Source organism: Microcebus murinus, chromosome 10 (genome assembly GCF_040939455.1).
Source record: "Microcebus murinus isolate Inina chromosome 10, M.murinus_Inina_mat1.0, whole genome shotgun sequence".
Lineage (NCBI taxonomy): Eukaryota > Metazoa > Chordata > Mammalia > Primates > Cheirogaleidae > Microcebus > Microcebus murinus.
In genome coordinates this window covers 7,577,372-7,598,251 of record NC_134113.1, presented here as the reverse complement: position 1 = coordinate 7,598,251, position 20,880 = coordinate 7,577,372, and the positions used below count along the sequence as shown (strand labels likewise).

The 20,880-nt window shown below is 52.5% G+C and overlaps 1 protein-coding gene across 1 annotated transcript in view; it reads left to right on the top strand.

Moving 5' to 3' along the window:
* ZC3H7B (zinc finger CCCH-type containing 7B) overlaps positions 1-20,880 on the top strand; it is a 54,722-nt gene that overhangs the window by 12,898 nt on the left and 20,944 nt on the right. Inside the window, exons 2-7 of the mRNA XM_012741889.3 lie at positions 11,251-11,309; positions 13,920-13,953; positions 14,058-14,255; positions 15,219-15,377; positions 17,416-17,496; positions 18,278-18,334. Coding sequence (XP_012597343.1) covers positions 11,257-11,309; positions 13,920-13,953; positions 14,058-14,255; positions 15,219-15,377; positions 17,416-17,496; positions 18,278-18,334 — 582 coding nt within the window. The 5' untranslated portion in view covers positions 11,251-11,256. The remainder of the gene's footprint in view (positions 1-11,250; positions 11,310-13,919; positions 13,954-14,057; positions 14,256-15,218; positions 15,378-17,415; positions 17,497-18,277; positions 18,335-20,880) is intronic.

The window sequence follows — 20,880 nt, the reverse complement described above, 5'->3', positions numbered from 1 at the left end:
CATCACAGTTCTTGAGTCAATGGTTGGCTTTCTTTCTCAGGAAGAACAGCCCATTGACATTTTGGCAGAGGCAGAGCACTGGGTTTAAAATCAGGCACTCAGGCCACTGGTTCCCACTTGGCCCCTGGCCTACTGGGCTGGCTTCAAGTCAGTCATCTCATTTTGCGTTTCAAATTACAAAAGTAACACTTGCTCTGTGTAAAAAATCTAAGCCGTGCTGAGGAAAGTGTTCTTGCCCCTTGGCAGATCCCAGTCCCCAGAGAAAACCAGTTAAATTGGAGAATATTCTTTCAAACTCCTTCTTTAATGTATAAACACACATCACACAGAGATATGATCATACAACACAAAGTGATCTGATATCTGCTACATTTTGTTCCTCAACCATGGGTGGAAGCATCTCCATGACAATACATATAGCTTCAATAGCTGCATTGTATTCCGTGATTTGGATATGCTATAATTTAATTAATTAAATTAATCCTCTACTGGTGGACATTAGGGTTGCTTCTAGGTTTTCACTCATTCTTAAAAATAATACAGTGCTACGCAAGTATAGTCGAGTACTTGTACAAGGATTTTGGTAGGTTAAATTCTTGGAAGAGAAAGGACATTTTATCATTTGGAAGGCTTTTGACTGCCAGTAACAGAATTCCTACCTCAACATGTTTATCTCACATAAAAAGTTAGGTGCGGCAGTTAATTTTGGGAGTCAGACTTGTCATTAAATATCTTGAGTCCTTCTGTCTTTCTGCTCTGCCATCCCCACTGTGTTTATGTTGTTACACTCCAGCAGAGCATAAGGTGGCAGAGAAAGGTATTTTTTCTCCTGTTCCAGTTTAAGAGTGAGGAAACCTTTCCCAGAAGCACCTTGGGTGCCTTCCCCTCCTTTCTCATTGGCCAGGATGATGTCACATGGCCTTGCCTAAGCCAATCACTGGCAAGGGGAAAGGAGTGTTATGACTGGCTTAGCTCAGTTAAGGTTCACCTGAGCGCCTGGGAAGGGGACAATACAGGGAGCAAGAAAGGAAATTGGCTGCTGGGTAGACAGTCAACAGGGCCTGCCTTGCTCGTTTTAGTAGAAGTTGCTAAATTGCTTCACAAAGATGATTCCTGTCCACCCTCAGTGTAGGTGCAGTGTTTGGGAATGCCCACTGCTCCACCCTCAGCAACCAGGCTTTCTTCTCACCTTCGTCTGGCAGATGGAAAAATGGTGTTTTATTATGTCGTGTGGTTCTTTTATCCATGAGTTTGACTATCTTTTCTTAATGATTTATATTTCCTGCTTATGTTCTTTGCCTATTTTTTTTTTTTTTTTGAGACAGAGTCTCACTGTGTTGCCCGGGCTAGAGTGCCATGGCGTCAGTCTAGCTCACAGCAACCTCAAACTCCTGGGCTCAAGTGATCCTCCTGCCTCAGCCTCCCGAGTAGCTGGGACTACAGGCATGTGCCACCATGTCTGGCTAATTTTTTTTCCTATATATATTTTTAGTTGGCCAATTAATTTCTTTCTATTTTTAGTAGAAATGGGGTCTCGCTCTTGCTCAGGCTGGTCTTGAACTCCTGAGCTCAAAGGATCCACCCACCTTGGTCTCCTAGAATGCTAGGATTATAGGTGTGAGCCACCGCGCCCGGCCTGCCTATTTTTAAGTAATAATTATTTAAAAATAATAGTTAAATGCTTGTCATGTATCAGACCTCTCATTTAGCCTTCACAACAACCATACAAAGTAGATATTATTGTCCTTGTTTTAGAGATGAGGGAAGTGAAACACCAAGAAATTGAGTAACTTGTATACAGTTGATAAGAGATCGTCTTGAGTTAGAACCCAGATAGGCACCTGGGTATGTGTCATACATTCTGCTGACATGTTGAGGGAATTGTTTCTGTTAATTGCCTATTTCATAGCTGTATTTCTGGGAAGAGCCCATCTGAGGCAAGTCCAGTATGAACTTCCTAAATTATAAGAACCTGGAGTTGGGGTTTGGAGATTACTCCTTGGCACTGGGATCCTAGGCAGATCTGAGCCTCCATTTATTCTTCGGACTTTTTTCCTTAAAAAAAAACAAAAACAAAACAAGTTGGAGCCGGGCACAGTGGCTCATGCCTATAATCGTAGCACTTTGGGAGGCTGAGGTGGGAGGATTGCTTGAGGTTGGGAGTTTGAGACCAGCCTGAGCAAGAGCAAGACCGCATCCCTACAAAAATAGAAAAATTAACGTCTCTACAAAAAATAGAAAAATTAGCCTATAATGGTGGCAAGGCTATCGGCTAATTTTTCTATTTTCTGAGGGGGCAAAGGCAGAGGATAGCTTGAGCCCAGGAGTTCCATGTTGCAGTGAGTTATAGTGATGCCACTGCCCTCCATCTTGGGCTACAGATCAAGACCTTGTCTCAAAACAAACAAACAAAAATAAATAAAGAAAAACAAATCAGATCCTAGAGGTTTGTTTGGCCCATATGCTCCTTGCTCTTCCACCAGGTGCCTTCTCTGAGTCATGCCTGATGCTCACCTTCAAGGTGCTCATCTCACCTCCCTCTTTAGCTGAGGACAAATGACCTTATAACCACTGTGTTAGTCTCCTTGGGCTGCCATACCAACCAAAATGCTATAGACCAGGTGGCTTAAACAACAGAAATTTATTTTCTCACAGTTCTGCAGCCTGAAATTCCTAGATCAAGGTGCTGGCTGATTGGATTTCTGGTGAGGGCTGTCTTTCTGGCTTATAGAACTCACTGTGTCCTCACATGGCCTTTCCTTGGTGCGTGCATGAGAGAAGAGAGAGAGGGAGAGAAAGAGCAAGCTCTGGTGTCTCTTACAAGGACAGTAGTCCTGTTGGATGAGGGCCCTATCCTTATGACTCATTTAACCTTAATTACAGGTACCTCCTTCTCGGCCCTATCTCCAAATACAGTCACATTAGGGATGAGAGCTTCAGCGTATGAATTTGGGGAGGACACAAACATTGTACCCCTTGTCCCCCAAAAGTCATGTCCTTATCAAAAAGCACATTCATTCCATCTCAATAGGACCAAGAGTCTTAACTCATTATAGCATCATCTCTAAAGTCTGAAGTCCAAAGTCTCATCAAATATCTAAATCAGATAGGGGTGAGACTCAAGATACAATTCATCCTAGGGCATAAGTTTTCTTTAGCTACGAACCTATGAAAACAGACAAGTCATATGCTTCCAAAATATAATGGTGTTACGGGCATAGACATTCCTATGCCAAAAGGGAGAAATCAGAAAGAAGAAAGAGATGATGGGTTCAGAGCAAGTTCAAAACCTCAAATCCTAGCAATGTAAATTCCATTAGATGTTTTTTCTTTAAAGATGAGGGTCTTGGCTGAGCATGGTGGCTCACGCCTATAATCCTAGCACTCTGGAAGGCCAAGGTGGGAGGATCACTCAAGCTCAGGAGTTCAAGACCAGCCTGAGCAAGAGTGAGACCCCGTCTCTACTAAAAATAGAAAGAAATTAACTAGACAACTAAAAATATATAGAAAACAATTAGCTGGGCATGGTGGCACATGCCTGTAGTCCCAGCTACTTGGGAGGCTGAGGCAGAAGGATTGCTTGAGTCCAGGAGTTTGAGGTTGTGGTGAGTTAGCCTGATTCTAGCCCAGGCAACAGAGCAAGACTCTGTCTCAAAAAAAAAAAAAAAAAAAATGAAGGTCTTGCTATGTTGCCCAGGCTGGAGTGCAGTGGTAAGGTCATAGCTCACTGCAACCTCTAACTCCTCGCTGGCCTCAAGTGATCCTTCTGCCTCAACCTGCTGAATAGGTGGGACTGCTAGCATGTACTACCATGCCCAGATAATTTTAAATTGTTTGTAGAGATGGGGGTCTCACTATGTTGCCTAGGCTGGTCCATTAGATTTTAAGGCTTGAGGATAATCCTTTTTGGCTTGATGAGCCTCCTTCGGGACCCACAGCTCTCTGGCAAGGTTCTGTTCCCAAGGCTCTAGGTGGCAGCTTGGCCTGTTGAAACAGAGGTGGCAGCCATGTACTTTGAAAGCAAGGAGGCAGCACTGATGATCTCTGAATCAACTTTGGGGTCATTCTTTCCCTTTTTTTTCAATCTTATTCATTTTTGTTTTAGACATGGGATCTTGCTCTGTTGTCCAAGCTAGAGTACGGTGGCATGATCATAGCTCACTTTAACCTCAAGCTCCTGGACTCAAGTGGTCATCTGGCCTCACCTTCCAAGTAGCTGGGACTATAGGTATGTGCCACCATACCTGGCTAATTTTTAAAAAAAATTTTTAGAGGCCAGGCATGGTGGCTCATGCTTATTATCCTAGCACTCTGGAAGGCCAAGGTGGGAGGATTGCTTGAGCTCAGGAGTTCAAGACCAGCCTGACCAGACCAGCCCTGTCTCTACAAATAATAGAAATTAGCTGGGTGTGGTGGTATGTGCCTAGTGTCCCAGCTACTCACTAAAGCAGGAGGATCGCTTGAACCCAGGAGTTCAAGCTTGCAATGAGCTACAATGACACCACTGCACTCTAGCCAGGGTGACAGAGTGAGATTCTGTCTCAAAAAAAATTTTTTTTTTAGAGGCAGGATCTCTTTATGTTGCCCAAGCTGTTCTCAAACTCCTGGCCTCAAGTGATCCTCCTGCCTCAGCTTCCCAAGTTTGTGGGATTATAGGTGCAATCCACTACACTTGGCTTCTTTCCTTTTCTTGAAGGGTAAAGCATATTTTCTTGAAGGGTAAAGCAGACAAATAAATATATGGCCCCATCCTGTAGAATCTCAGAGGTCCAATAGTCTTGCTTCATTCTATCCTACTTTCGCTGTCCCCATTAGTTCGAACTGACAATGTCTCTGCTATCTTCTCTCTTCCTGGCTTCTGCTGAAATGGCAGGTTAGATCCATGGTTCACAGCCTCACTAATGTCCCTACCAAGCGATTGTTCAGCCATACCCTTAGTGTTCTCTTCAGAGCCAGCCTTTTTATTTTTTGCAATGTGGATAGGCTGAGAATTTTGCAAATCTTCACGTTCTGGTTCCTTTTTGCTTAAAAATTCCTTTAATTCACCTCTCTCTTCTCAAATTTTACCATGAGCAGTAAGGAGGAACCATGCTATGCCTCTAATTCTTTGCTTAAAAATCTCTTCTGTTAAATACCCAGTTTCATTGCTCACAAGTTCTACCTTCCACAATTCAGCCCAGTTCTTTATCACTTTGTAAGGATAGCCTTTCTTCCAGTTTCCAATAACATTTCTCATTTCCTTCTGAGACTTTACCAGAATTACGTTTTAATGTTTGTATTTTTACCAGCATTCTGCTCATGGTGGTATGTGTGTTCTCTGAGATGGTAGAGGCTTTCTTTCCAGCTCTCTTTTTTTTCTTTCTGAGACTTCACCAGAATCACCTTTAATATCCATATTTCTACCCACCATCTCTTCGTGGCTACCTAGGCTTTTTCTAGCATGCACCCCAAAATACCTTCAGTCTCTACACATCATCCAGTTCCAAAGCCACTTCTACATTTTTAAGTATTTTTATAGCAGTGCCCACTTCTCAGTACCAAAGTCTGATTAGTCTGCTTAGGCTGCCATAACAGAATATCCAACCCACCTTCATAGCCTCATTTAGCCTTAATTACCTCCTTATAGTCTCTATCTCCAGATATAGGGGTTGGGGCCTCAACATAGGAAATTTTGGGGGGCATAAACATTCAGTTCATAACAATCACCTATGAGAATTTTCTTCCCAGAGGAGGGAGATTGAGGAGGGAAGGGTGTGGAGCGTTAGATGCCACATGGGCTGGGGGCTTTGCTCTCCTGGCATGTGGTTACTCACGTTGCCTGATGCTCATCTCCCCTGTCCCTTTGAACCCAGGCTCCAGGCTCACTGTGGCCTTGAACAACTTTCCTAGCTTCTTTGAGTACTATTTTCCTTACCTGACAGGGTTGTGGTAAGATTTAAATGAATCTCAGTTATTTAATGACAACTCATTTTCTTGTAGAACAAAAGCTGCCCGTTTGTTCAAAACCTCCTGTGACTCCTCTACCTTAGGGTGGAATTCACAGTTTTTGCCTCATGTACAAATCAACTATGTATGGCCTTCCCTGCTAATCTCTGACCTCCCCATCTACCATATCTCCACTGCCCACTCTGCTCCAGCCACACTAGCCTCCTGTACTTCCTCAAATACATTAACCAGACACCTGCCCCAGGACCATTGCACTTGCTGTTCCTCCTGCCTTTTTCACTAGGCATTCACATGGCATTCTCCCTTATATCAAATGTCAAAGAGGCCTTTCCTGGCTACCTTATAATTATAGCACTCTGTCACTCTGTTTCATTGTTTTTTCTTTGTTGTGTGTTTCCTTCCTGTATTATATATTTATTATTTATATATATATTTTTTATTTTTATTTTTTTTAGACAGAGTCTTGCTCTGTTGCCTGGGCTAGAGTGCCATGACATCAGGCTAGCTCATAGCAACCTCAAACTCCTGGGCTCTAGCAATCCTTCTGCCTTAGCCTCCTGAGTAGCTGGGACTACAGGCATGCGCCACCATGCCCGGCTAATATTTTTCTATATATTTTTAGTTGTCCAGCTAATTTCTTTCTATTTTTAGTAGAGACGGGGTCTCACTCTTGCTTAGGCTGATCTTGAACTCCTGAGCTTGAGCGATCTGCCCACCTCGGCCTCCCAGAGTGCTAGGATTACAGGCGTGAGTCACCACACCTGGCCTACATTATGTGTTGTGTGCTTCCCTCTTAGAACATATGCTCTAAGAGAGATTTTATCAGCTTTGTTAATTGCTAAATCCCCAGAAGGCCTAGAACATTTAAGATATTCTTTAGGTGCTCATTTCACGAATGGATGGTTGGATGGATGGGTGGATGGATAGATGCCTCTATTGGAGCTCCTACCATATTTTATTATGGTAACTCTGTCCCTACGGTTTGGTTTCCCTACAAGACAGTGATGGGAGGGGGTTTGTACCTAGATCGGTACCCACTCAAATTTAACAAGTGAGTACAGGGGATGCGTGTAGTTCCTGCATTTCTCCAGCTCACAAAGGCCTGCCGTCCTCTCGGCCTCTGTGGTTTTTTCCTTCCAGGCAGTGTGCTTTATTCCTGCCTGCCCCTCTGCCCCAGGGTGTGGCACGTCACAAGCTCCTGGGAGTCTGCTTTCTGTGTTAGGGCATGGTCAGGCAAAGCCAGACGTAGAGCCATCCGGTGTAGCTCTTGGGATGATCTATGCCACTGTTGTCCTCAGTAGGGCCTCTGGTTCATGGTGGGTGCCCAGGTGGGTTTCCTTCCTCTGCTGCCCCCTGACCCTTAGGCTTTCTGGTAGTTGTGGGCCAGGCTGCTGGAGGAGGGACAGGCCTGGGCTTCCCATCATGGGTCTGCAAATTATAGGGTGCCATGGGGAGTTGGGGTGTCCAAGCTGGACCTAGTGCACATCCTTCTGGGCAGGCTTCTGGTTAAGAATATCCTTCCCCTCCCAATCTTCCCTAGAAACTTGCCATTCTCCTTCACTAGCCAGCCCAAGGACCACCTCCTGCAGAGGCTTCCTGGCCTCCCCTGTAGACCCAGCTCTCCTGCCTGTCCCTTCCCCTGGCCCCTGCCCCACAACTGCTGGCTCCCGTTGGCTCACCTGTCTCCTTCCTGTTGGACCAGGAGTTCTCTGGGGACAGGACTGGGCCTAAGCAACCTATTCCTTCTGCGTCGCCCCACCCCCGCACCTTGCCCAGCGCCAAGTAGGAGAGGCATAAATGTTGGTTGAGCTGAATGAAACCCTCCCTTTCTGTGTCTGTCTTTGCCCTTGGCACAGAAGAGTCTAACCAGTGTGGTTGGAGGAGCCAAAATGTTCTGGAAGGAAGAGGCATGGTGGTTGCCTGCTCCCCCCCCCCCCAGCTGCCAAGCTCCCAAGCTGCCGTTGTCCTGTCTGTGTTACAACCTGGGCTCTGCCCCTCCAGGCCCCTCCCTCTGCATCCTGGGCTCCAGTCAGACCTGGGCCTCTGAGCTGGTGTTACTTTGTATTACTGTGCCTTTTAGCAATAGTTCTACTAATGGGAGGGCGCTCTCTGAGGCCCAGGGCATGAGGACAAATGTGCCTCCAGTGGGCATCCCTTCTTGATGGCAGACATTGCATTTTGTGCATTCCTTCTATAAGCCGCCACTAGGGCGGGGAATCCTTCTCAACTCAGCCCTTCCCCTCGGGACAGCCCCCGCCGGCCTCAGTCCGCCTGGCGGTGTTGCTCTGTAAGATGAACTCTATTTGCCAGCCCTGGTCCAGGGCCTTTACACTCAACACAATGACCTACGGAGGTTCCTATATAGACCCTGAGGCAGGAAATCTGGAGAAGCATACTATTTTTTTATAGAAACCTCCCTCCAAATTATACCACACACATGTCTGCCTTCTCTGGGAGTGAGTAGTTGTGGAAATGCAGGCTCAGGTGCCAGGGAAGGTTGCTGAGTGGTTCTGCCTCCTGCTGTGCCTTTGAGGAGGGAGAGCGCAGAGTCTCCAATCCTAAGTCATTTGATCTGGGCTTGGCTCCCACTTGCTGGCTACAGACCTTGTGACCCCCCTGAACCTCACTTTCCTTATCTCTCAAATGTGGGTCCCATGAGGGCCCAGCCCCCCAGCTCATCACTTGGCATCAGATGAAATGTGGGAGATGACAGTGATTTCATAAACCATCACATGTAGTCTGCCAGAAGGCCTCCCCTCCCTGACACCAAAAAATCAACTCCTATCCTATCCTTCAAAGCCCAGTGTAAATGTTGCCCCCTTTGAGGACCTTCTACTTTCTTTGTGCCTCATCCCAGTCTATTTTTACTATAGGAGTCTGGTTTGGGGTGGAGTTGTTGGAATATCTGTCCCTATCTCTGAGTAGGTTGTGAGGCCTGGCTGGGGGGCAGGACCCCAGCTTTCTCATCTGCATATAGTGGGCATGTAGCAAATGTCGAATTGAATGTCCAGCATAGGAATTCTGGTCTACTAATAGCCACTGTTTGTTAAGTGCATGCTAAGTACCAGGCCCTGAAATGAGTGCCTCCTGTGTGTTAATCCTGACAGTGGGGGCCGTTTGTATTCCCATTTTACAAAGCAGGAAACTATAACTCAGAGAGGCAGGGTAACCTGCTCAGGGTCACACAGCCAGTCAGCTGAGGAGGTCAGAGAAGTGAATAAATGGCCAGGCTGTGTGAGAAGTATTCATGCCACCTGGAGCAGAGAACATTTATTCCTTGGCATAGAATTGAGACTTTGTAAGAACTGCCGCTCCGGGTGGTTGCGGCTGTTTGTAACTGTTAAGTCTGCTCAGACTGCGGGGCTGGAGGGCTGAGGCCGAAACGTTTCTCTCCGACCGCCGTGGTTTTCTGAGAGGACCCCAGGGCTTGAGAGGGTCACAGGGCCATCGCTCCCTGTGGCATGAGCCAGTGTAGGTGCAGGGGAGATTTTGATCAGCCAGAGGTAAACAGAGTCATCAGAGACTCCAGGCAGCAGAGGCTTGAAAGGCCCCCACGCTGTACTTGAGGAGGTTAGGGGGGCAGTGAGGAGGCTGGTCCAGTTGTGTGGGGAGGGACAGAGGCTAGATTGTGGCCCAGGTTAAAATGGCAGAGTTTGGTGGCCATTGGCTGTGACCATGCCCTGTGGTGCTGGTGCTCAGGCCCACAGAGGCCTCGTCCCCTCCCACAGCTGTCCGGTTGGTGCTGTGTGGCACCCGGTGCACCCTCGTCTCCCCTACTAGATTAACCCTCTTCTGGGGAAGGACGCCCGTCTGTGGCTGCCAGCCTCCTGGCGAAGGCTGGCTGGAGGAGCGTGTGGTGGAGGGGTCGGGTTGGAGGGGTCAGGAGAGACTGGGCGGAGGGGTCAGGCTTCAAAGGATGACACAGTAGCACTTGCAGGACGGAGAGGCGCCTGCTCACCGGTGGAAGCAACAGTGAGAGCAAAGACCAGGAGGCTGCTGGGGCTGGGGGCCTGCAGGGTGGTGTGAGGATCACGAAGGGCTTCTTCACAGGCAGGCGAGCTGAGGACAGAGACAGCCACCGAGAGGCCTGCTGGGCACGGGATGGGCAGCACAGGGTCATGGCAGTCACGTCCATCCCAGGGAACACATGTAGGGCTTTCTGCAAGACAGAGGAGCAGTGTCTGATGACACCTTTTCCCACGCTTGTTGGAGTGTTGATCTGCGCCAGGTGCTCTGTGTGTGCTGTCTCCTGAATCCTCAGGACAGCCGCTGTGGCAGGAGCTGCCATTAGTGCTGCTTTCCCCTGCAGGAGGTGTAGGCCCAAAGTCACGTAGCAAGTGTGAGTGCTGGGCTCCACGCCCAGGCCTGTCCGAGCCCAGAGCCCTGACCCGGGCCCTCAAGGGCATGCTGGTGTGTGGCATGTGTCGGGGCCTCATGAATGCAAGGGCTGCTTTATATACTGGACTGAAAGCTCCTTGAGGGCAGCAACCGTGTCAGGGTCACCGCTGGCATCCCCGAATCTGCCCAGTGTGGCCTCCTAGGGACTGAATGGCGATGGCTGGCCAGTGAGCAGGCGGGCTGCGGAGGCAGGGAAGAAGCTGGGGTGGCCCGAGGTCCAGAGTCCTTCCCTGCGCCAGGTGTCACGTCCTGACTGTGCATAGGTGAGATATGTGCACCATGGCCGTCTGCTGCCTGGCCTTCCTCCTCCGGCTGCCATCACCAGGGGTCATCAGCCGTGCATGGAGGGCTGCCGGTGGGAGTGAAAGGTTTGAATCCTGCCTCTGCCACGTGCCGGCTTGTGGCGGGGGGCTCAGTTTCCTCATTGGTAAAGCGGGGATGAAACGATCCCCACCTCACAGCACTGTGGGAACAGTCAGCAAGATCCTTGTACAAAACGCGTGGCCAGGTGCTGGCACTCCATCGTCACATACAGTCATCGGCCCTCATTTTGTGTGTTCTGCGTCTCTTTTCCCTGGCAGCAGCACAGACTGCTGAGTCCATGGTAAAAACAAGATTTTCCCCTTGAACTTGAGGGTGCCCCGTGCAGTATCTTGCCCAGTCTATGTGTGAGAAAGAACAGGCAGCCTCCACACAGCAGGGCGCCGCACAGACTCCGAGTTCAGGGGTGCGTGGGCGTGGAGCACAGCGCCCTGACATGGGCACTGCCCTCAGGGTGTCCCTTCCCCTGGGAAATGGGATGAGAGTGGGAGTGAGACAGCGCCCACTTCGGGCCCCCAAAGTGGGCAGGGGCGGGCGGCCCCCTGCTCCCTGCTGGCTGACCGGTGGCCTGTGCTCTCTCCGCAGAGACTGATGGAGAGGCAGAAACGGAAGGCGGACATCGAGAAGGGGTTGCAGTTCATCCAGTAAGTGTGCAGTGGTTGGCGGGCAGGGGCTCCGGGGCATTGTTTTCTGCTGGCCTGGCTGTTCAGGCTCCTGTGTGCACTGGGGTGTGGGAGGTGGGGACGGGCCAGGAAGGGGCTCGTGTGGCATGTGGCAGGGGCCCTGAATGCCACAGGCGTGGGTCATCTTTTGCTTACCCTCTACATTGCATACACACTCCCTGTTAGTGCCCTTGCGTGCCTGCACACACCTTTTTTTTGTTTTTTTTTTTTTGAGACAGAGTCTCGCTCTATTGCCCAGGCTAGAGTGAGTGCCGTGGCGTCAGCCTAGCTCACAGCAACCTCAAACTCCTGGGCTCAAGTGATCTTTCTGCCTCAGCCTCCTGAATAGCTGGGACTACAGGCATGCACCACCGTGCCCGGCTAATTTTTTCTATATATTTTTAGTTGGCAAATCAATTTCTTTCTATTTTTAGTAGAGACGGGGTCTCACTCTTGCTCAGGCTGGTCTCGGATTCCTGACTTCGAGCAATCCACCCGCCTCAGCCTCCCAGAGTGCTAGGATTACAGGCGTGAGCCACTGCTTCCGGCCTGATCAGGGATTTTTGGGAGCACCTAGACTGTGGCTCCAGGGCTTGCAGGACCCCCCACCCAGGCTGTTCCCTAACCCGCCCTGCCCTGCTGCCAGCGGGGTCCTCAGATCCTCCTCTGACCTGGTCATCAGAGCAGTCCCTGCTCAGCACTCTTTGTGGGCAGGAAGGGGGCCTTCTCCTACTTTGGGGAGCAGGGGTTTGATTTCTGTGAAATGCTCAAATGTGTTCAGAGGCCAGCCTGGCCAACAAGAGGAACCTTGCAGCTCCTGTTTTCTGTAAGAGGAGTCCTGCATCTTTGACCTCTGTCACTGATTTCTCTGGAGCAGGATCCCCAGCCCTGTTCCCCTCTTCCTAGGTGGCTTCCTTACCTGTGAGATGGATATAATGCCACTACCCTCACAGGGTCATGGTGAGGGTTAGGGGGCCAGTGGTGCTGGAGGAAGACGTTTGTCTTGCGTCCTGCCCCACTTCCAAAGGGCCGTCGTGGAAGGTGCGGCGGTGGCAGCAGGATGGCCTCCTGGGGCCCGGCTGTCAGCCTCCACAGGCTTTGCAGGAAGCACAGTAGGACCTGCTCCTTTTAGCATCAGTCGCGCTATTTTTGCCCCACTGCTCCTACACTGCGTTCGCACATGCATGCTGCATGGGCTCAGCAAACATCTGTTAGGACCTCTGGGCACAGGCGTGTGGGAGCCATAAGTGAATTTGGACAGGTGGGTTGGCGCTGGCTTGCAGAGGGCCTTAAACACCAACCAAGCTAAGACGTCCTAGGACAGGGGTGTGACCGATTGAAGCTGGAGCTGATGCTGGAAGAGGGGAGGGAGGCTGGGCCAGGAGGGTGGTGATGGATCTGGGGCTGGGACTGCACAGGGGGCAGACACCCGTGGCAGCATGGGGAGGGCGGGAGGGCCAGGCCTGGACTCCGACAATGGGGAGGCAAGTGAGAGCATGGGATGGCAAGCCTGACGTCACAGCTGGGGCCACCTCACACACACGTGCACATACACACGCAGACCTCCTGCCTCTTTCTCCCCACTTGTCACTTGGTAGCTGAGGCTGCTCCTTCTTGCCCAGGTGTTGGTAGTGTTTCCAGCCAATGGGAAGAGCCCAGCCCTGCACTCTGGCCCTGCCTCTGGTGCTGACCTGCTGAATGACCTTGGGCAAGTTGCTGCCCCGCTCTGCGTGTCATTTTCCCCTCTGTGAAATGAGGCACCAGGAGACAAACCCCAGTTTCCCTTATTCTTTGGCCATTTGGCCAACAGGTGTGTCCCAGGTCTCCTGGGCTGACACTTTCTTTCATCCTGAGCTGGTGTTATTTAGCCACGGGAGACGGGAGGGTACCCCAAGCTCCACCTAATTTTTTGAGTGTGTCATGAGGGGTTGACAGGCTCGGAGCTTACCTGGTGTTGGCTGGGGCGTGTGTGTTTTGTGGGAGTGGACAAGGGAAGGACAGAGACTCCCAGGCTAAGGGGGCCCGAGGTGGACTCTGGGCGCCTCACCGCCGTGGCCTGCAGGCACAGGTCTGGCTTGGTGAGGGCGGGGTCATTCCCAAGGCCCAGTTCACATGTTAGTTCTGTGACACTCGTGCTTCCTGCCTTTCCCTGCTGCCCCTGTCCCCACAGCTCCCGCTGCAGGAGCGCCTGCGCCATCCTCTCTTCCTGGCATTGAGCTGCCTTCCAGGCCCAACCGTGGCTCCTGCCCTCTCTCCCTCATGTGACTTAGGCCTTGGGATGCCTGCTCTCCTTTTAGGAGAGGACGCTGGGGCTGGTCAGCTCTTTCTCAGCATCTGCGCCTGCGAAGCCTGGTGTCAGGCCCTCGGGGAAACTCAGGGTCTTCCTTCAGAAACAGAAGGCCTGCATGGTGATAATTTAGGGGCAAAACCGCTGTCCTCAGCCCAATCCACGAGGGCATGCCTGAGGTCTGAGTTGGAGGAGCCCGCTCCCTGAATGACCTCTGGCCTGCAGCTCTGCCTCCCGGGCCCTCTGTGAAGGTGAAGCTGGCACCCCTGGGCTCACCTAGACCTCGTGTCCTTCTTTCCTGCTAGGTCGACACTACCCCTAAAGCAAGAAGAATATGAGGTGAGTGTCAGCTGCCGGGCTGGGCGAAGGAGAAGGGCAGGGGTGCCAGGGCTGGGGCTGGATGGAGAAGATGCTCTGAGCCCCCATGCACCTGCCCCCGACAGGCCTTTCTGCTCAAGCTGGTGCAGAATCTACTCGCTGAGGGCAATGACCTCTTCCGGGAGAAGGACTACAAGCAGGCGCTGGTGCAGTACATGGAGGGGCTGAATGTGGCCGATTACGCTGCCTCTGACCAGGTGGCCCTGCCCCGGGAGCTGCTGTGCAAGCTGCATGTCAACAGGGCCGCCTGCTACTTCACCATGGTGAGCCTAGCTCCCTTCCTCTCCTCCACCCCTCCCTGATCGTCACGTCCCCCTGGCTGCCCGTACCCTGGTGAGCCTGTGTGCCCAGGCCCAGCCTCCACCACATCCTCCTGCCTGAATCTCACTGTCTATCTCAGCTGCACAGCAGACTCACCTGGAGAGCTTTAAAAAGTACTAATGCATAATAAAAAGTTTTTTTAAATAATGCTGATGCCCTAGCCCTACCTCGGATGAATCAAGTTAGCATCTTGGGGTGACCCCAGGCATTGGTGGGAGTCCGACTTCTGCCGTTCCTCCCTCCTGGCCTCCTGAGCCCATCCCACACCCTCAGCCTCCTCACTCTTTCTCTTCGACTTCCAGTCCCTCCCTCCCCTCCTCTCCTCCTTAGAGCTCCAGCCTCCTCCAGTCCCTGTCCTGCTCCCCGCTGACTCAGGCATTCAGCACATCCTGTGGGAGGCTCTGCTGCGGTCCTCTAGAGGACCCCATAACACCTGCAGTCCAGGGCGGATGCTTCTGGATAAATGAGCCTCCAGGTGCCTGAGGGGTTAACCCTTCACATTCTGTTCTGTGCACAGAGTTGGAGGAGCTCTGTTTGCACAGAGCTGCCATCACAGTTTCACTTCTCAGAGGTGACATTGTTACTCTTAGTCCATGACGTTCTGAACTGAAGGCAGATGTGGAAATAGATGTGTTAGAGTGACTGGGCTCATTGCGGTAGAACATGCAGGCCCCTCCCCGTAGTGTCCTGCCAGCACCCACTGCAGCCTGCCAGCTGCACGCAGGCGCCCTTGATCAGAGTCTGAATGCCAGCGCGCTTCCTGCCTTCTCTGCCTCCAGCCCGGTCCTAGACCCCAGGCGTCCAGCCGGGAAGACAGGCTGGTGTTTAGGCCTCGGTGGGGCAGGAGGCCTGGGGAAGGGAGGCTTACAGGTGCTGACCAAGGGCTGCCTGCTCCTCTCCGGCAGGGCCTGTATGAGAAGGCGCTGGAGGACAGTGAGAAGGCGCTGGGCCTGGACGGCGAGAGCATCCGGGCGCTGTTCCGCAAGGCGCGCGCCCTCAACGAGCTGGGACGCCACAAGGAGGCCTACGAGTGCAGCAGCCGGTGCTCCCTCGCGCTGCCCCACGTGAGTGCAGCTCCGCAGCCTTGCCGGGGCCAGGCTCCGAGTCCAGGCTCCAAACCCTCTGCTCTGGCCCTCACTTGGGCCAAGCCACCGTATCTTTCTGAGCCTCAGTTTCCTCTTCTGTGACATGGAGTGGCAGATACTGACAGTAACACTACTCAGCATTCTCTGAGCTCTGATAGTGTGCCACGCACTGCTAAAAAAAACGTTGCATATTGACTCAATCCTTGCACCAACCCTATGAGGTAGATACTGTTATTATTCCCATTTTAAGGATGAGTAGGCAGAGGTGTGGAGAGAAAGGGATTTACTCAAGATCACAATAGCCAGGGGATAGCAGAGCTAAGATTTGAACCCAGGCAACCTGATTCTAGAATCAGTGCTATTAACTTCTACACTGTAAGAGCACATGCTTGCTGTAAAGATTAAAAGGGTGTCCTCGGCTGGGAGCGGTGGCTCACGCCTGTAATCCTAGCTCTCTGGGAGGCCAAGGTGGGAGGATTGCTTGAGGTCAAGAGTTTGAGGTTGCTGTGAGCTAGGCTGATGCCATGGCACTCTAGCCCAGGTGACAGAGGACAGAGCGAGACCAGCCTAAGCAAGAGCGAGATCCTGTCTCTACCAAAAATAGAAAGAAATTAATTGGCCAACTAAAAATATATAGAAAAAAATTAGCCAGGCTTGGTGGCGCACTCCTGTAGTCCCAGCTACTTGGGAGGCTGAGGCTGGAGGATTGCTTGAGCCCAGGAGTTTGAGGTTACTGTGAGCTAGGCTGGTGCCATGGCACTCTAGCCCAGGCGACAGAGGACAGAGTGAGACTCTTGTCTCAAAACAAATAAACGAACAAACAAACAAACAGAACCTTTCTTCATGATGATGGTCCCTGACCCACATAGCATTACAGCGTCCACAGCAGGTCCACACCCAGGCCTTGCTGGGTGCTCACTCACGAGGAGGGCAGGGCAGTTTTGTCCCCACCACAGGTAAGGAAGTTGGGACCGACTGAGGGCTAGTTAATAGCATGGGGGCAGTACCCAAACTGAGGACTCCTGGTTCTGCATTAGGGAATCCCCCCTTCTCCCGGTCTTTATCGGGCAAACACTGACGGAACCCCTGCTCTGTGCTGGGACCAGCGACGATGAGACCCAGGCCTGCTGTCCAGGGCGCAGCAGTGGGGCAAGGAGATGGACGGGCGCACAGGATGTCATGGCCTCCCCCTCACCCCTTTGCGCCTGGACCCGTTTGTCGTTTCTCGTTTCTGTGTTTCCTGGCTGATCTCCGCACTAGACTGGAAACTCCCCGAGGCCTGTGCCTGTCCGCCCAGGTCCTGCCTGGCACGTGTTGCACGTTCAGTGCTGCAGACATGGAGGGGGAGGAAGGACGGGTACTGTTCAGTGACCACTAGCTGTGGGCCAGGCACGGTGCAAACTTGACACGCCCTTGCTCGTTTGGGCCTCATAACCCAGGGTGCAATCCCCGGGGCCTCACTTGCCAAGAGTTCTGAGACATTGTTTGGTGATGGAAGCAAGTTGTAGAACTATAGGTATTATATGATTCCACCACCTACGTTAAAGAAAAGAGAAACTTCTCACAAAACAAAGCTAAGCATTCTTTATAGGCCTGCACACATGTATTTCTAGAAAGATCTGCAAGGAAACTTGAGACCAACACTGTGATTCCCTCCAGGGAAGAGCCTGCGGTGAGGGGGGGAGGTTCAGGGAGCACTTGTTCTCTCTCCACACTTCTCCCTTCTATAGCGACACTGAATTTTAGGGAAAGAAGTGATAATATTAACATAAAAACAAGATTATTCCTTTCCCTCCCCCAGATTAAAGTAAAAATAAAGGCATAGGATTGTGGTCCCAGCCCCACCACGCCTCAGCTGTGTGACTTGGGCAAGCCAGGGTCCTCTCCTTCGGCCTCACTTTCTCATTTGTAACATGGGGTGACAATGGTTTCCCCTTGCAGGGCTGCACAGGTGTCCAGGAGCATAGTTTTGTGCGCCTGGGCAGACTGACCCACCCCTCTGTCTCACCTTCTCCAGGATGAAAGTGTCACTCAGCTTGGTCAGGAGCTGGCCCAGAAGCTCGGGCTGCGCGTGCGCAAGGCATACAAGAGGCCCCAGGTAGGTGGGCTCCAGGCTCCGGGGCGGGTGGGCTGGGGAAGAAGAGGTGTGAAGGGAGGGACCAAGTAGTGAGTGAGGGTGGCCAGGGCCCAGTTAGGACAGAGGGGTGACCCAGCAGCTGATCTTCCTCTCTGTTGGCGGAAAGCCCCGGAATGACTGCCAGACCTTTTGGAAAAGCAAAGAACAGCCAATGCTTCTAGCTCACCTCAGATACCAGCTGCTAAAATCCGCTCTCTCTCCTGCCCTGACTGCCTTTAATCATCCTGGAGGTGGCCTGAGTTGACGCTGGCATCCTTCGGCCTTATGTTCTCAAATAACCCCCGTATGGAGCAAATTTGAAGTGTCGGTGTCTGTCTGACTAGTTCAGATCCACATATATTCATCTGCCTCCCACCGCGTGCCAACAAGCTGCACGTGGGAAAGCGCATGGCTCTAGAGGCTCTGCCGTGACCTTGAGCAGGCTAGCTCCATCTCTCCACCTTGGTTTCCTCATCTGGAAGGTGGCGGTGATCATGCCCCCCGCAGGGAGCTCCCGAGAGCTTTGAAATGTGAGGATGTTTGAGGTGGTGCCTGGCACAGTCCCGGCCACACAGTAGGAGCGTGTCTGTGGAGATCTCTGCCAGGTCCAGGTTGGAGAACACCAGAATCTGACCGGGCAGAGCAGGCGATTCCCTCGGAGGGCACCGCAGACCCCAGCCCCGCTCTGCGGCCCTGGCTCGTGGGACCCTGAGCATCTTTGGAGAATCTTCATCTCTTCCCACCTCTCTCCAATCTCTGGCAGGAACTGGAAACCTTTTCTCTGCTCAGTAATGGCACCGTAGCTGGCATGCCGGATCAGGTAGGCTGGGGGCTCCGACTTCAAGTCCCTTCCCACCCCCTGTACCAAACTGTCTCGGGTCATTCCTCATGAGAGCTTGGGATTACTCCCGTGGTATAAATGACCTCAGGCACCCTGGAGGGAGAGAGTGACTGACGGCCTGGGGCTGGGCCAGGCTCATGAGGGCAGCGTGTGAAGGACTGTGAGGGACACACCACCCGGCCTCCCTAGGAGGTGCCTCCTGTGACCATGGGGGCAGAGTATGGGATGCCCCCCCCAGCCAGGACAAGGTCTGGTGGACCAGTCCTGCCTGCCTCCTTTCTGCCTCCCTGCCCCACACCTCCTGCTGCCGTTGGCTCCTTCCTGCATCTTCAGGCCTAGGCCTCGAGCGTCTTCTTCCCTGCCCTGCCTTTTTTCTGTCTTTCCATTTTTCACTTCTTCGACAGTGAAAAGCCCAACTGGACCTTATGCTGCCTCGGCCTCAGGCAGTTCCTCATCTTGAGCCTCAGCTTCCAAATCCGGGAGATGGGGGTGTTGTATCTCTCAGCAGGGAAGGAAGGGAAGCACTTTATAACCTGAGGAACGTGGGCGTGGGAGGTGCGAGGGCAGTAGCTGCTGATAGCTGCAGTGCTGTCTTGAGGTTAGGAGTCCCCTCCCCTAGGGCCAAGACCTTTGTGTGACCCAGGCAGTCCTAGCTCCTGCGGGAGGTGGCAGGGCCTAGGACATGGCTCAGACTGCAGCCCCCCACTCACTACACAGGAACTGCTCAGCTGGACTTTGAGGCTTTTTGGAAAGTGAGGGATAGGCTATAAGAGCACGGATGAAGCCTGGTGTCTTGCCACCTTGTACATAAGGGGAAATTGAGGCACAGAGTAGGGAGGGGACTTGTCCAATGTCGCACAGCAAGGCCAGCATTGATTCCATTCTTTAATTCAGGAGCTATTTATTGAGGGCTTCCTTATGCCATCAACAATCTAGGCATTGGGGCACAGCAGTGCGTAACTGCTCTTCACAACAGATGCCCAAAAGATGTTTGTTGAATGACTGAATGACCGTGGGCAAAGGGCCACAGCGAATATGGGCAGAATGCCCTGCTCTGCCAAGGCCAAGCCCGTGACACCCTGTCTGCAGCCAGTGGACCATAGATAGCACCATACTTGGCACTGGGCCCCCGGCCCTGCCAGATGTCAGGTTATGGGGGGCTGTGAAAAGCCCAAGCAGAGTAGACTCCACAGTGGAGCGGACTAGGTCAGACCCTGCCTCAGTGCCTCACTATGCCACGCGCACACGCACACACACACACACACACACACACACACATACACACACACACACGCCGTGGCCTAAGGTCACACAGGGCAGAGTGGTGTCACAGCCAGAGCCCTGGCCTTGTGTAAGTTGGACAGGCCATGGGTGAGTGTGGGCTGGAGGGTTCCCTGTGGGTTCCCCAGCACGGGTGTGGGCATGTAACGCATCCAGGGAGTTAGTGATTCCATACATGTGCCTAGAAGTGGGGATGGCCCAGGCTGTGCCCACAGGGAGCTTCTTGTGACCCAGAAGACAAGCAGAGGCCCTGCAAGACACAGTGTTTGTGCAGGAGCTGCCGCCTGGCAGTACAGAGTGAGACACAGGAGGGCTATGAGTTCTAGGAACAGAGCTCCCAGGGCAGCCATGAATGGAGAGGCGGGAATGGCACTCATGGCCCAGGGAACACTCCCTTGGCTCAGTCCCTGAGTGACAGGAGAGGGAGAGATGGCCCCCCGACCACAAGCCCAGCTGCTCCTGGGGTTCGGAAGAGCCTGGGCTCTGCGGCCGGGTGCACTTTGGGTCAGACCCTGAGCACACCCCTCTCTGAGCTGGCCACTCCACTTCTCAGGGCCTTAGCTTCCCTAGCTTGGAAAAGGGTGGTAGTCCCTGCCATTTTGTGGTGGTTATAACGGGTCAAACATGAAAGCTCCCAGCACAGCACCTGCTGGAGAGAGTACCCCAAAACCTGTGTTGCTAAACGAATGTCACTAGCGGGAATTCCGTGCCAAACGGCAGGGAGAGAGGAGCCTGGGGAAGCCGGCTGGGGCAAGGGGGTGGGAAGGAGGACTGAGAAGGCGACTTTGTCCTTCAGGGCCTGGGAGGCACAGGCAGGACCTAGCAGGAAGGATCATAGCTGTCCCTAGCGATATTCATCTGGTACTTCTTTTTTCACCCTGGAATACGTTGTAGACCTACCTTGCGAATAGCCGCTCTCCGATCCAGCCGGACCCCCTTGCTTTGTGCAGTTTGATGGTCGCGCACCCTGGGAGACCGACGTGCACACGTTGCCCGGTGCTCCACGGACAGGCTCGGGGGTGTGGGAAGGAGGCGCTTGGTGGGAGTAGGGGAGAAGGAGTGCACAGGCCCAGGGGACAGGGTCTGACCTGTGGATGGCAGCCTTCTGGGCGGACATCTCTGTGCCACGGGACGACACCTCATGGGGCGCCTGGACCAAGGGCCAAACTCAGCACTGGGTGTGAAATGCTGCCCCAGGCCTGGTGTGACATAAGGTGCTGGACAAATCCTGGTACTGTTACTAC